Here is a 15,459-nt window from a genome sequence, read left to right as displayed (position 1 = left end):
TTTCACTTTCAGATATCTCGCTTCAGTCTGAACAAATGAATCTACGGTTTTAATAGTTCTTAGCGTCACTGCTGAACACCGCACACCAGCGAGTTTCTGGTGCTGGGTAGGTTGTGCACAGGAGAGCCTCGTGTGGCACAGGATTCAAGAAAGCTAACTCCTTCAGTACGATGACGTCGATTTTTAATTCTCGGTGTCCTCTATACGATTTCTTACAATACATTTTTTTTTTTCCAATCTAGGACGTCTGTCGTTGTTGAAAGGGCTTGAAACACAGTCAATTAATTCCTTCGCTAGGATGACATTAGTTTTATTCTTGCTATTTACACACGATTTTATTTTTAAAAAATAATTCTATACAATGTTACTCTAACCTGTCCAAAACAGCTACCGGTATCTCTCCATCTTGAATGCTCGGTTGTAATAATTAATTACCATTAAGATATGATGCTTCTCACGATGAAGTTCTTTGGAAAGGCTGTAGTGTCGAAGCAATGTCTTTTTTCTGCCACTGAGGTACGTCAAACGGGCCACAAGGGGACGAAAATCTGGGCCAAGTTATGGTGAAAGGAGTATAGTTTAGAAGGGGTTGATAAAGACAGTATGTGTTTACTCTTTTTAAAATACCGTGTATCTCCTAACCTGCATAAGATCACCTGGAGAAAACAATAATAAACCTAGATACTAAAAACATGGTCGGTATGAATGGGATACTCCTTTACACACCATGACATATTCTTATTTCTTTCTTGCCACAGACATACGGATTTTTTCAACATAGGGAATCCTCTAGTGGTGAAAGATTATGGTAGGATTTATTCTTCATTTGCAAGATAATGATACCTGATCCATACACGTCCACTACCACACTCCTTCACCACCACATTCTTCTGCTACTACACTCCTTCAGAGATCCCAGCAAAATCACTGTAAATGGGGTGCAGTAAGTGTGGTGAGACGAAGATACCACCACCACCACAAATTTACGCTACCTCTCTCTCTCTCTCTCTCTCTCTCGCTTACTGCTACTACACTATTTCCTTACCAAACGCTTATATTTACACACACACACACACACACACACACACACACACACACACACACACACACACACACACACTTAAACACACCCACCCACACACTTCACTACCACGCTCTTTCCATACCAAACACTTCCACCTCCACACACATCACCACCACATTCTTTGCCACACTCCAGCTCCAAATACTGCGAGGGAGAGGTCAGCATTTTTGGCTGGATAAAGACAGTGTATACTCAGCTGGCCACATCTAAACTTTTGGAAAACTGATCTGGCGAGAAAAATCATGAAACGCCGGGAATTTCAAGAAGAGAGAGAGAGAGAGAGAGAGAGAGAGAGAGAGAGAGAGAGAGAGAGAGAGAGAGAGAGAGAGAGAGAGAGAGAGAGAGAGAGAGAGAGAGAGAGAGAGAGAGAGAGAGAGAGACAGGGAGTTTGGGTCTCTCTCTCTCTCTCTCTCTCTCTCTGTTTGGTGGCAGGCTAGGTATATTTACTTTGGATTATACGCCTGGTCGCCCCCTCTGATCAGTAAAGGACGTGGCCTGTATCTTTTAACATCTAAAGCACTGGATCCCTTTGCTTTATTTTTTCTTACTACCTTCAGCTTTATCATTCCCAGAAACACCTCTCATACTGGAGGGGTTCGTAAAAGCTACATCGACCTCCTCCAGTTTCAAAATTCTCTCCAAAGCTTATTAAAACCGAAAATGAAATTAAAAATATCATGGGATTGAAAGGGTTAAGTATGTGGGCTATATTTATAAACTCATGCCGTATTAATAAACTTTCTTAAGCTTAAATTGTGTCTAAGACTGTTTGTGTATACGTTTGCCTTCACTCGCACACCTACCAACACTTTGCAGTCAAATCAGAGTGGATGTATAAGCGACAAGTTCGGAATACAAGATCTGTGATAACTTAGACTTACAGAGACTTGTTTATCATGATCCTCTATAAATACTTCTCTTGAGCATTAAAGGTGTTGAAGAGCGCCTTACTTTGTACTCCATTCACTTTGACCTGGCCTAGATTTTCGTCCTTTTGCAGCTTAACATCAAAGAAAGACAATGCTACTGCTCTACATCCATTCAATAGCACTTTTTCGTAACTAACACCATATTCTAGTACTAATAATTATAACTTACCATTCAAAGTAAAGACATGGCAACTGCAGGCTTAATTACAGAAAAAAGTACAGTTTATTCTTTTCTACCTTCTGAACATAATATTTAAAACGGATACCTCAGAAACGTTCCTCCCTATGTCAGTCCTTAGGCCAAACTCAGGTAAACAGAAATACGAATACACCGTATAATTTAACATGACTTTTTTTTTATTCATTCGGCCAGACTATTTACTTGGCTTGAAAGAAGTTCACGAAGGCTGTGTCTATCCCCTCAAGTTCGAAAAAATCTCTCTTAATACAGAATAAAATCTTCATTAATACAGAATAAAATCGTCCGTTGGTAGCAAGATTAAATATATACAAAGACGCCATCGCGGCATAAGGGACCCGTCTCATAAGCGGGAAGGATTATTATCATTATTATTACTATTACTATTATTATTATTATTATTATTATTATTATTATGCACGGTGGTCCATGTATCACGTTCCTCTTCCACACCGCTGGGCGATTTCTCGTGTATTGGAAGGACAGTTCGGTCAACGTTATCTACAGCAGTCTATCCTGCATCAGTTCATTCATTTCCTAATCCCTCTGCCACACCCACGCCCACACCGGCAGACTGAGCCATCCCTACAATACATATGAGTTTCCAATGGAGCTCTAGTTACGGATCACCCTGCATTCTAGCTCTCAGGCAATTATATTCAGCTCAGGAAAGACTTTTATTCTATTTTTTATTTATTGTAGTTATTCTTATTACGGAGTGTGGTGAAGGATATCAAGAGTTCCGTATCAAACTTTTTTTTCTTTATGTTGCTTATGTTCCTTATGTTACGGAAACTGCTTATGTTGCTGATAATGTTGCTCCTGATGTTACTGTTCTATTTGCTGATAAAGATATTTGTGTTGCCGATGCTGTTTATGTTGCTCTTGATGTTTTTGTTGTTGATGTTTATGTTGCTGATGCTGTTTTTCTTTTTGCTGATGATGTTGATGTTACTGAAGTTGTATATGCTGTTGATGTTGATGCTGATGATGATGTTCTTTTGGTTAATATGTTTATGTTGATGATGTTTGTACTTCTGATGCTACATCTCTACGAGGCTGATGATACTGCGATGTTGATGCTAATGTTGCTGATGTTAATGTTGTTACTGTTACTCAAGATGCTGATGTTATACGGATGCTACTGATACTGTTGCTTTTGCTCGTGTTCCAGTTGATGTCGTAGTTGTTCATGTTTATTGTATGTTTCTTTCTTTTTTTTCTTGTTTGTTTAGCGTTGGTGTGCGTGTTACTGCGACGATAGTTTTGCGTGTGTTAATGGTGGAGTCACTGTTGTGGTTGTTGTCGTAGATGGTGGTGTTTTTCGTGTCCGCTATTTCTGCCGTCAATGCGGTGCTGCTGCTATTAATGTCTACGTCCATAAATGGATTAACTGGTGTTGTTGGATTAGCTTTTTATGCTGCAGCAGGGTAATTGGGTGTGATGGTGCTTTTTTTTTTTTTTTGCTGTTGTTACCTCCCCCAACGAAAGTTGGAGGAAGTTATATATCAACCCCTGTTTGTCTGTTTGTTTGTCCACAAAATATCTCAAAAAGTTTTAGAAGGGTTTCAATGAAATTCTGTGGATATGTAGGCCATGGGTCAAGTAAGAGTTGATAAATATTGGAGGTGATCTGAATTGTATGGTATAGGCGTTGGCGGAGGTATGCGCTCCCTGAGTGCTGTCTAGTTGTTATTGTATTATATTACTGTATTTTCCCTCCTCCTCCTCCGATAGGAGGAATGCAAACTGCAGGATGAGGGCAGCTTCAGCCTGCAGTACACTGACTTTACAGCTCCCCCCCCCCCATCCTGCAGTCCGCATTCCTCTTTTAGGGGAAGGAGGAGGGAAAATACAGTATTATAATACAATAAAAAAAAAAAAATGGCATATGAGCCTGGCAATGCTACTACAGATATTACTACTACTGTTTTCTGTTTGCTGTTGTTTTAGTGTTCCTAGTGTTGTTGCTGTTTTAGGTGGCGATGTTTTTGGCGTTGTCACGGCCGATGACAGTGCTACAGTCTCTACCTCCAAAAATGAGTTCATTGATGTATTTTTAACGCACAGAACAAGCAGCCAAAGGCAAGAATCCCGTAAAATTGTTCCCTTAAAAATAAATAAATGAATAAACAAATGAGCTAAATTCATATGATATGGTTTGTGGTGATGACGTTGCCAGTGTATTATGTGTGGGCGTCTGACTGTTGTTGCTGTTGTAGTTATTGTTTATTATTAGTATCATTCTTTATTATTATTATTGTTATTATTGCTGTTGTTGCTGCAGCTGTTGTTACCGTTGTTGTTGTTGATAACGATGATCTTTACTTGGTCTTATATTAGGGTACTTGCACTAGCTATTGTGAGTTTAGTTGGTTGCATTTGGGTACATGACGACGACGACGACGACACGACGACGACGATGATGATGATTTCACAATATGACATACGATACGATATGCTGGTAATGATGTTCGTGTCTTTGTTATCGGTCTTTTTAAGTGCTGTTACGGCTCTTATCGCAGTGCTGTTGCTGTCAGAGGCAATGATGGTGTTTTTAAGGTTATAAATCCATAATAGTGATACTGCTGCTGTTACTGTTGCTGTTGTTGCATCTGGGTGACTGGTAGTTATGGTGCTGCTGTCACTGATTTTACAGGACGTCACTTGGTGTATAGTAGTGTTGTATTGTTGTTGTTGATGATGTTGTTGATATTGATGTAGATGTTGGGGTTGTTTATGCTGCTGTATTTGGGACTTTGGTAATGATGCCGCTAATTCTGTTGTTGTTGTTGTGGTGGTGGTGGTGGTGGTGGTGGTGGTGGTGTAGTTGTTACCAGCCGCGATAGCGAAGCTGGTGCTGTTTCCAGTTTGTCTGTCTGTGTATCTCTTAGCAACATAGCACGATAACTTCGCAACCGCTCAAGATATCATCACAAAATTTTACAGGTATGTAATAGAGATGAGAATCACCTACGAGTTCGAAATTAGTGAAAGTAAGTCAAGGTCAAGGTCATATCCGAGCCGCGCTAGATGTGTATCGGCTCTCGGCTGATGTGATTCGCCCCTCGGAGGGGCCTCTAGTTGTTGTTGTTGTTGTTGTTGTTGTTGTTGTTGTTGTGGTGGTGGTGGTGGTGGTGGTGGTGGTGGTGGTGGTGGTGGTGGTGGTGGTGGTGGTGGTGGTGCTGCTGCTGCTGCTGCTGCTGCTGCTGGCGGCGACGACGACGTTGTTGTTGTTGTTGTTGTGGTGGTGGTGGTGATTGCAGTGGTGATGGTGGTGATAGTGATGGTGGTGGTGGTGGTGATGGTAGTGGTGTTTTCAAATCCCTTCACCCCCTCTCACTCATTAAACCATTCATTCATTCAATAATTACTCTGTCAGTACATCCAGTGCTCTCTCTTTTTCAAATGATAACTAATGACCCATATTTTAAAAATTAATTGCATAAATATACTACAACTATTACTCTACCAACTACCACAAAGCCATTCTCTCTCTCTCTCTTTCTCTCTCTCTCTCTCTCTCTCTCTCTCTCTCTCTCTCTCTCTCTCTCTCTCTCTCTCTCTCTCCGTTAGGGCATGGAAGGTGTGGCTGGGTGTAAAAGTGCTGAGGGATTAAGCTGTTGCCAGGGGGCTTGACTCCATCCGCTTTATTCACAACAAAACTAACACTGCCTCAAAGAAATAAATGTAAGCAAATACTTATAATATAATGTATGATACTGTGAAGAATATATATATATATATATATATATATATATATATATATATATATATATATATATATATATATATATATATATATATAGTCAAGCTGTGTCTGTGTCTGTGAGTGTGTTCGTTTTTTCACGAGAACGGTAAAAGATATCGGCCTAATTCTTTTTGCGTTAGGTCGGGGTAAGTCCATGGAGTTTCAGAAAAATACCATAAATTTTGGCTATTGTGCGCGACGAGACTAGGCGGCAATGTCGGAAATCGCGACACGCGAAAATGTTTGTCTGTGATTTGTTCGTTTCTTTCACGAGAAAGGTAAAATACATCTACCTAATTCGTTTTGCATTAGGTCGGGGTACGTCCAGAGAGTGTCAGAAAAATACCAAACAGTTTGGCGTTTGTGTGCGACGCAACGGAGCAAAATTGCAAAAATCATTTTTTTTTTTTAACTTTTTGGTCATAATTGGTGATTGTGGGGTCAATAACGGTATGAAAACAAAGATGATAGTATTTGCAAACGTTATGTAATGGAAAGGCCATTAGTTAGTCCCGTAAATTTTTGCGGGCAACCACTCGTATATATTTAATGAATCAAACATATAACAGTAAAACTGTTTAACAAGATATGAATAACACATAATACAATCCAAAAACTATAAGCGCTACTATTGCTTCTACTCCAACTATTAATGCTGCTGCTGTTCCTGCTACTACTGTTGCTGTTACTGATCTAGAGCTATATATATATATATATATATATATATATATATATATATATATATATATATATATATATATATATATATATATATATATATACCCTGATACAACAAAACATAATGATAATGATACCACTACTGCTACCACAGATGATGATGATGATGATGATTAATAACAACAATAATAATAATAATAATAATAATAATAATAATAATAATAATAATAACAATAATAATAATAACACCGAGGAAAGGACAAAGAAGAGTTAGCTACCTACCAACTGCTACAGTTTTTTTCATATATATATATATATATATATATATATATATATATATATATATATATATATATATATATATATAAAACGACCATCAGTCCCCCTAAGCGCTAACACGTGGTGCCACACACTCTCACATGTCACCACTTGAGCATTAATACCAAAACCATCCTATTATACTAACATAAGGATACCTTAAAGCTATCTCATTCAAGACTGGTGTAACAGGATTATGAGGAGAGGGGGTTCAAAAGAACAGGATAAATGATGTTAATGAAATCTAAATTATCAAACCATTCTTCATGACAGCTGGCTTACTATCAAGATGTGAAACAAATATACTCGTAAAGGCAAAGGTAATACTACAGTACTATTCTGCCTTAGTGACACCACATGCAGATCATGTTACGCAGTTCTGCTTACTATCAAAACCCATACATTTCACTAACTAACCATTAATACCAAACCATTTACACTACGATGTGTTAACCCCATCTTAGACATTCTCTTACAAGTCTTTTTCTTTTTTTTTAATGATAGTATGTCCGTGGGTCAAAAACCATTTCAAAACGATAAGGTGCATTTGTAGTTATTCTTGCTACTACCAAACGATTTTATTTAGCTTATGAGCTAGTGAAGAAAATATTCAACCCCTCCCTCCCTCCCCCCCTCCCCCCGTTCGAATAGTCACTGCAGAGCTGAGTATAATCGCTTGGTAGTAGTATGAATAAATATGACATCCTCGTAATGAAGGGGTTAAAGAACAATTTAAAAAATAAATAACGAATGGATGTATTTTTTTTATACAAGAAAGAAGGAACCCAAGGCCAGGAGCCCGCAAACCGTTCCTTCCAAGAAAAAACAAAAACAATTCAAAAGAGAGCCAAATTCAAGATCCGATCATTTCGAGATGCCTGGACACACTGCGTTTAAAAGACTGGAGATCACAGGAAGTAGGAAATACAGACAGAGGGAGACAGTTCCAGAGTTGACCTATTGCATAAATGAAGGACTGGAAGTAACGGTTAACTCTTGCATTAGAGAGCTGGACAGAAAAAGGATGAGAATTTGTTGCTAGACGGGTGCTACGCACCCGTCACAGAGCTGGAGGGATGCAAGCAGACAGTTCAGAGGAGAAGGGACCATTGAAGTAGCGACAGAAGAGAGATAAAGATGCAACAGTGCGGCGAAGAGACAGAGGTTGAAAGGAGCCAGTAAGAGGAGGAGAGTTGATGAGACGAGAAGCCTTTGACGCCACCCTATTGAGAACAGCTGTATGTGGGGAGCCACCCCACATATGAGAGATGTACTCTAAACAGGGGCGAATAAAACCCGTGTATAAAGCCAACAACTGTGCAGGGGTAAAGAAGGTACGGAGTCGGCTTAGCACACCTAATCTCTTGGAAGCAGATTTTACAAGAGATGCAATATGATTTTTCCAAGATAAGTCCCGAGTGAATGAAACCCCAAGCATGTTCAAAAATGATGCAGGATTGAGCTGGATATCATTAAACCTTAGAGGGTACTCCTGTGGAAGATTGTGTCGGGTTGATAGGTGTAAAATCTGAGTTTTTGATGCATTAAAAACATCAAGATTATTTTTACCCCAGTATAGTTCTAAGAAGGTAAAAATGGCACATAAAATCAGGAACCTTTCACATAAGAATAGTGAACATTTAAACAACATTGCCTACCCTATAAAGGCAGACAGTGAGAGGAGAATTAACTGACGTGTCAAAGTGAATGACAAGAATGAATAAGGGGAGTTGAGGCATGCGTAAGAAAAAAAAAAAAAAATTCCGGTTAACTTCAGACCTCATGAATTGTTTTGAATTAATAAGGAATAAGAAATAGGCTGGAATTTACAAAGAATTTTAGCAGATTATTACGAATACTTACACAGAATATTAGCAGGTTATTACCACTATTTACAAAGAAATTTTGCTGATTATTTTGATGAACACGTCTCCACTGTAGTGAAATATTGTGGGAAATAATTATGCTTTGTAGTTTTCACGTTGTTATTCATCGTAGTCTGGCTCTGAAACGTCTGGAAACCGTAAGTCAGACGGAAACAACAGTACTGTAAACACTGTACAAAACTTAATAATACACTTTATGAATACGCCTCTGATCTGGAAGTAGAGTGGTGGATGTGTGAAATATGTTAACATCTTTCCTATGATAATGTCGAGTTTATCTTTCTACTACCGCAAGATTTTATTTAACCTAGGCTGGCAGTAAAGACGTAGCAAAGACTATGCCTAACCTCTCTACTTCCATACGTTTCTCCCAAGCTGGATAAAGTCGTCTAGGGATCACAAATGTCAAACAAAAAAGTAGGAAATGGGTAACTCTGATCTGACTTGGACCAAATCTGAAACACTGAGGGTCTGTGTCAAGGATGAAGAAATCTGAATTTGAGAACGGCAGGTCAATTGTCAAAATCACAGGGCAAGGTCAGTTAGCAGTTTTGATCTGATGTGAACGAAACTTGCTGGAAGGGCCTCGGGTCATGCAGCTGCCAAATGACTATATAACCAATTATTATCAACTCGATTTTCAGAATAATCAGTCGAGGGTCAGGATTTCAGGGCCAAGTCAAATGTTTGGCCTTGACACCAATTGTACTGTAGGTAGCGGGTGTTACGCTCTGGCTACTGCTTTTTGTTTTATTCCTGCTACCGTCACAAATTTAACCATGATTAGATGTAGTAAAGGGAAAATGAACATTATATTTAACTTCTCCAGTGCAAAAAGCATCTTCAGGCTAAATAAAATTGCCTGGTAATATAATGAACAATCCAAAAAAAATGTCATCGTTAGAAAGGACTGTCAGTTTTTCAGTGTTTATTACAAATTACTGAAAAATAGTGCACGAGAACCAGTCATTAATTCCTGTAAAACTATGACGACTAATACACGTTACCAGTTCAGTACTATTTGTAAAATTTCCATACAGATCTTTCATGGTCAGGACAACTCTTGTTTCATTCCAACTAGAGGGAGATTATTTTTTTTCCTGGGAGAGAGTTATAAGAGACAGAGTTAATATTGTCACCATTAACCCTCTTATGATATAGGCAACTCTAGAATATGATACAGCTGACGCTAGACGATTTATAACTAGCTGAGAGTGAGTTTTAGGAGCCTTATATGTCACTCTGAATAACTTAGCAAACGTTCATTCTTAAGTTTTCCTGTCGATTATCTATTCTATCTATTTATTGCCAGACTCTTTAATCCCGAAAAGGGTGGCCACAAACAAATCGCCTCCATGTTGCCCTGTCCCCCGCCATTTCATTGCCCTGCTCCCAGCTCACACCGCCCTTTCTCATACACCTCTCCACTCCATCCCTACATCTCATCCTTGGCTTCCCCCTCCCTCTCCCCCGCTCCACCTCACTCACATACACTCTCGTCGTCAGTCTCTCACTCTCCATCCTCTACACATGGCCAAACCACCTTAGTGTGTTTCTCGAAACGCTTCCTATCACATCCACATCCACACCACAACGCTCATTCACTTCCTCGTTTGTCAATCTGTCTCTCCATGCGACTCCACATGCTCCTCTCAAATAACTCATTTCCATTGCTCTCACTCTTGACTTCTGTCCCTCCAACAAGGTCCCAAGCTTCACTTCCATACGTTAGAGTTGGTATCACAATACTGTCATGTAGTAGCTTTTTCACTTCCATGCTCACTTCCCTGTTCCTTATCACTGCTTTCAAGGAACCAGCAACCTTTATTCCCTGTTGTACCCTTTCAAGCACTTCATCCTCTAAACTTCCATCCTTACTCATCACACTACCCAAGTACTTCAATGCACTCAAATTGTCCATTTCCTCCTCATCCAACCTCACTGTACATTCACTGATTTCACTTCTCTCGAAGACCATCACTTTACTCTTTCCTACATTCACCTTTAGATTCTGTTTCTTACACACTCTCCTAAACTCATCCACAAAGCCTTGCAGCTCCCCCTCGTCTTCACTTAACAACACAGGATCATCTGCAAACAACAGTACAGGGAGCTTCCAAACATTGCCCTCTCTCACTAGGGCCACTCCAACATCCATTGCCCTACCTTGTACCTCTTTTATAACCCCATCCCTATATAGATTGAACAACCATGGAGACATGACACATCCTTGTTTCAGTCCAACCTTCAAATAGCACCCTCGTACATACTCTTCACGGCCTTCAACAACTTCCCATCTGCTCCATATATTCTTAACACTTTCCATAATCCTTGTCTATCCACCCTGTCATATGCTTTTTCCAAATCCATGAAGGTCGCATACAACTTCTTTCCCTTCTCTAGAAACTTTTCCACTAAAGATCTAAGAATGAATATCTGATCTACACAAACTCTTCCCTTCCTAAAACCTCCCTGTTCTATCCATCCATCCATCAGCCAATCCTACGTTGCCCCACGAGAAGCGTAGGAGCCCGGGGCTAGGCAGTTGGTCCTGACATTTAAGATGACAGTGACCAGCCTCACTCATCCCTGAGTGGCATTACGTGAGCAATAAACCCCAACCACCCCTTGGATAGAAACCTTCACCGGCTCAATCCGATTGGTGCACAATAATTACCCACTAAACCACCAGGCCCCAAAATTTGGTTATATGGTTACCACCCAGTGTGGTAAATGGCTTCCTGGTGTACAGGAAACCATTTATCTTGTCACTAAGTGTAGAGTCACCCACATGCAGAAGGAAGAGGAAAGAATGAAGGAAAGCAAGACAGAAGAGGGAGTGTAAAGTCACCCGTAGGCAGAAGGACGAGGAAAGACTGAAGGAAAGAAAGACAGTGGAGGATGGAAGGAAAGAAGGATGGAGGAGAGGAAAGGACAGACACCCAAGAGCAGCACTACACTGCGTGAGTGGATGGTGAGCGCCCCCACCTACCACAACCTCCCTGTTCTTCTCCAACTAATTCCAATGTTATTTCCCTAACTCTGTCAATAAGTATCATACCATATACTTTTCCTATTACACTAAGAAGACAAATGCCCCTATGATTACCACACACTTCTTTTTTCCCTTTTCCTTTGCAGAGGGGAATAATTATACATGACTTCCAATCCTCCGGGACTCTACCCAGGCCAATCTGCACATCCTCCACATCCATTCTACTACTATCTCTTCCCCATGCTTCAGCATTTCACCACACACTCCATCAATTCCTGGGGCTTTCCCCATTATAACTTTCTTCATTGCTTCCACAACTTCCATCCTACTGATTTCTTCCTCTCTTCTCACATCCCTCCTTCTCCTAGCCATTCCCCAGCCACTTATACTTGCATTACTTTCATTCTCTATGTTCAACAATTCATTAAAATTGTTCTTTTCATCTGTTCACACTTTCTCCCTTCTCCACTAGTAATCTACCATTTTTCGATTATCGCTGGAGGGTAATTTCCATATCTAATACCTTCTTCCTATCTTCACAGTAAAGTCATAAATTTCATACGATTTGCCTAACATGGGTCAGTCTACCTATTACAGGTATCCTCTTACACCCACACCCACACACACTCACACACATGCAGACACACACACACACACACACACACACACACACACACACACACACACACACACACACACACACATTCTCTCTCTCTCTCTCTCTCCACCCACACCGCCGCCTCGTCCCCATGCCTTACTGGATATATTCATGAGACGACCATCATTTACATATAATCACGATACACAGACAGGCCAACAAATCCAATCACTCCTCCGACACTTTCTCTCCATCACCACTTTCCTCCAATCTCTCCTCTGCCACTTTCCTCCATTTTCCAAGCTTTCCTCCAGTCTCTCCACCCCCACTTTCCTCCAACAACTCCTTCGGCACTTTCTCTGCACCACCACTTTCCACCAATCACTGCTTTGCCACTTTCCTCCAGGATCTCCAGTCACCACTATCTCTCTTCTAATTTCTCCATCACCACTCTCCACCACCACTTTCCTCCAATCTCTCCACCACGTACCACTTTCCTCCAATCTCTCCACCACCACTTTCCTCCAATTTCTCCACGTATCACTTTCCTCCAATCTCTCCACCATCACTTTCCTCCAATCTTTCCACCACCACTTTCCTCCAAATTCTCCACCACCACTTACCTCCAATCTCTTCACCACCACTTTCCTCCAACCTCTCCACCACCACTTTCCTCCAATCTTTCCACTACCATTTTCCTCCAATCTCTCCACCATCACTTTCCTCCAATTTCTTCCGCCACTTTCTCTCCATCACCACTTTCCTCCAATCTCTCCACCACCACTACCCTCCAATCTCTCCTCTGCCACTTTCTCTCCACAACTCCCTCTCTCGTCACTTCTCAATATCATAAATACATATCTACACACACAGCCAGTATTGAACCAACGTAGTCAATATACGAGCATAATATAAATACGTATCTAATATATATAAATGGAACAAACTATACCAGCACTGAAACTATACATAAATCTCTTTTCTCTTTATAATCTGTCCACAAATTCATATTCACTAGACCATACCATCAATCCACCCGCCCTGATCTATACATTGATACATACACTACCTCTACATATGTATAAATAAATCTGCTATCTGTATATGTAATGGAATATAATAACGATGATACACAGACACACACCTATAACCTGTCGTATTTTCAGCATATTCATCTATTGGTAGCCAGTAGTAATATACAGTATGTTATTTAATCATATATTCTAATTTATACATGAATAAAAAGTGCACTGTTTACATAAATATATACTAATATCCTCTCTCTCTCTCTCTCTCTCTCTCTCTTCTTATCTAACTACTTATCTATCCAAGCTACCATTTAATTCCTCATTTCACAATCCATTCATCCATTCTACCTATCCATTTATAGTCCCAACCTACCACTCAGTCCATCTCTCCATCCATTCCTCTATCCACCATCCATCCATCTGCCTGTCTACCCATCTATTTCTCCATCTACCCTTCCATGCCAGCCTTACCTCGGGCATGTCGTCTGGCACCTTTCCCATCCATGAGAGCGAGAGTATGGAACAGTCGCTCCTCGCATTGGTCGTCGTCTCCTGGTGAAGATGCATGGAAGTGGGCGTGGGCGTGGGCGGAAGGGGGGGCGTGGGGGCGGGAACTTGAGCCACGCCCCTAACTACTTGGCACTGGAGGTCGTCGTGATGGAGGTCGTAGCGAGGCGGATGGTCGTGGTGGTGGTGGTCGTCATCCTTGGTCGTGGTTGTGGTCGGGTGTTTAGGTATGCACTAGGGCGACATTCACAATCGCTGCTGTTGTTATTATTATTCACGGAGTTTTTCATTCACTTTGAGGGCTGTAGGTGATATTCATAAAGGATTTCACTAAGACAAATTTACATGGAAGACCGAATATGGACTAAATTGGCTGTTTTTCACAACGATTTTCACAAACAGAAGGTCGGTGGGTATATTCATTAATGAGTGGGAAAATACACCACGGTTTTCACTAAAGGCTGTTATTCACGGGCTTTCACCTTCACTCCGAGGGCTGCTGGTGAAATTCGTTACAAAAGGGTACCGGTAGTGATTTTCTCTACGATGCTACTATGATTTTCACTAATACGTAAGAAAACGGTATATTCACAAAGATTTTCACTACAGGCTGTCTTTCACAACGGGTTTCATGCACGGAAGGTTGCTGTTGATATTCTTTAACGATAAGGTAATAATGTCACTAAGATACGTTACACTAGAGGCGAAAACTGCACAACCCTTATCACTAAAAGATGTTTTTCACGAAGGTTTTCATTACAGGCTGTTTTTCAGGTTTTCACTAGACTCTTTCACAACTGTTTTCATGTACAGGATGTTTGTAGGTGATATTTATGAACAACAGGGCACTTACGTATGCTCAAGACGTAGCATACTTAAATAAGAGACGTTGTATGGATTTCAGTGTAAGTTTTCACAGCGGTATTTGTTTACAGAGGCTTGCAGACACGTTAACACGGCAATTATTTGACTTGAATACGTTTAAAATATGCAAAATACACAACGACTTTCAACTCAATGGATATATAAAGACGGATGTATGCCATATTAATCCGTTCAGTACCAGGACATTTTCATACACAGTAGGAATAATACAAAATACATAATGGTCTTCAATGTATCGTCATGGTATAGGTAATTCACAAATGGTATTCAGTAGACTTCAGTTGATACTCATGAACCCTTGACTTCAAATTTAGCAGACAAATTGCGCAGGTGCGGTGATCAACTCCACTAAAACCCCTTGACAGCGTCATAGCTTAATAAAGTTTTGCTAAATTATACTAATTAACAATATGCAGATGGACTTGTAGCTCTGAACCCGGAAAAGTAAAGGCTGTCAGAACTTAACTTGATCCTGCTAAACTAATCAGCAATATTCAAGCAGGATGGCTTCTTCCTTCTTTAGTTCTGAACCCTGGAAGTGTAAATGCTGTCAGAACATCATGATACTTTCTTAACCACACCTAATAACTAGAATCTGGCT

At 40.3% G+C, this 15,459-nt stretch overlaps 1 protein-coding gene across 1 annotated transcript in view; it reads right to left on the bottom strand.

Annotated features, from left to right (window-relative positions):
- Tusp (WD40 superfamily protein Tusp) overlaps positions 1–14,033 on the bottom strand; it is a 307,588-nt gene extending 293,555 nt beyond the window's left edge. Inside the window, exon 1 of the mRNA XM_080266644.1 lies at positions 13,938–14,033. Coding sequence (XP_080122770.1) covers positions 13,938–14,033 — 96 coding nt within the window. The remainder of the gene's footprint in view (positions 1–13,937) is intronic.
- Between the last annotated feature and the right edge of the window lie 1,426 nt (positions 14,034–15,459).

This window comes from Coenobita brevimanus, chromosome 21, assembly GCF_032717465.1.
Source record: "Coenobita brevimanus isolate Jiangsu-jjx chromosome 21, ASM3271746v2, whole genome shotgun sequence".
In the NCBI taxonomy this organism is placed as follows: domain Eukaryota; kingdom Metazoa; phylum Arthropoda; class Malacostraca; order Decapoda; family Coenobitidae; genus Coenobita; species Coenobita brevimanus.
The sequence above is the reverse complement of the archived record's forward strand: the minus strand, read 5'-3'. Positions and strand labels throughout refer to the sequence as shown.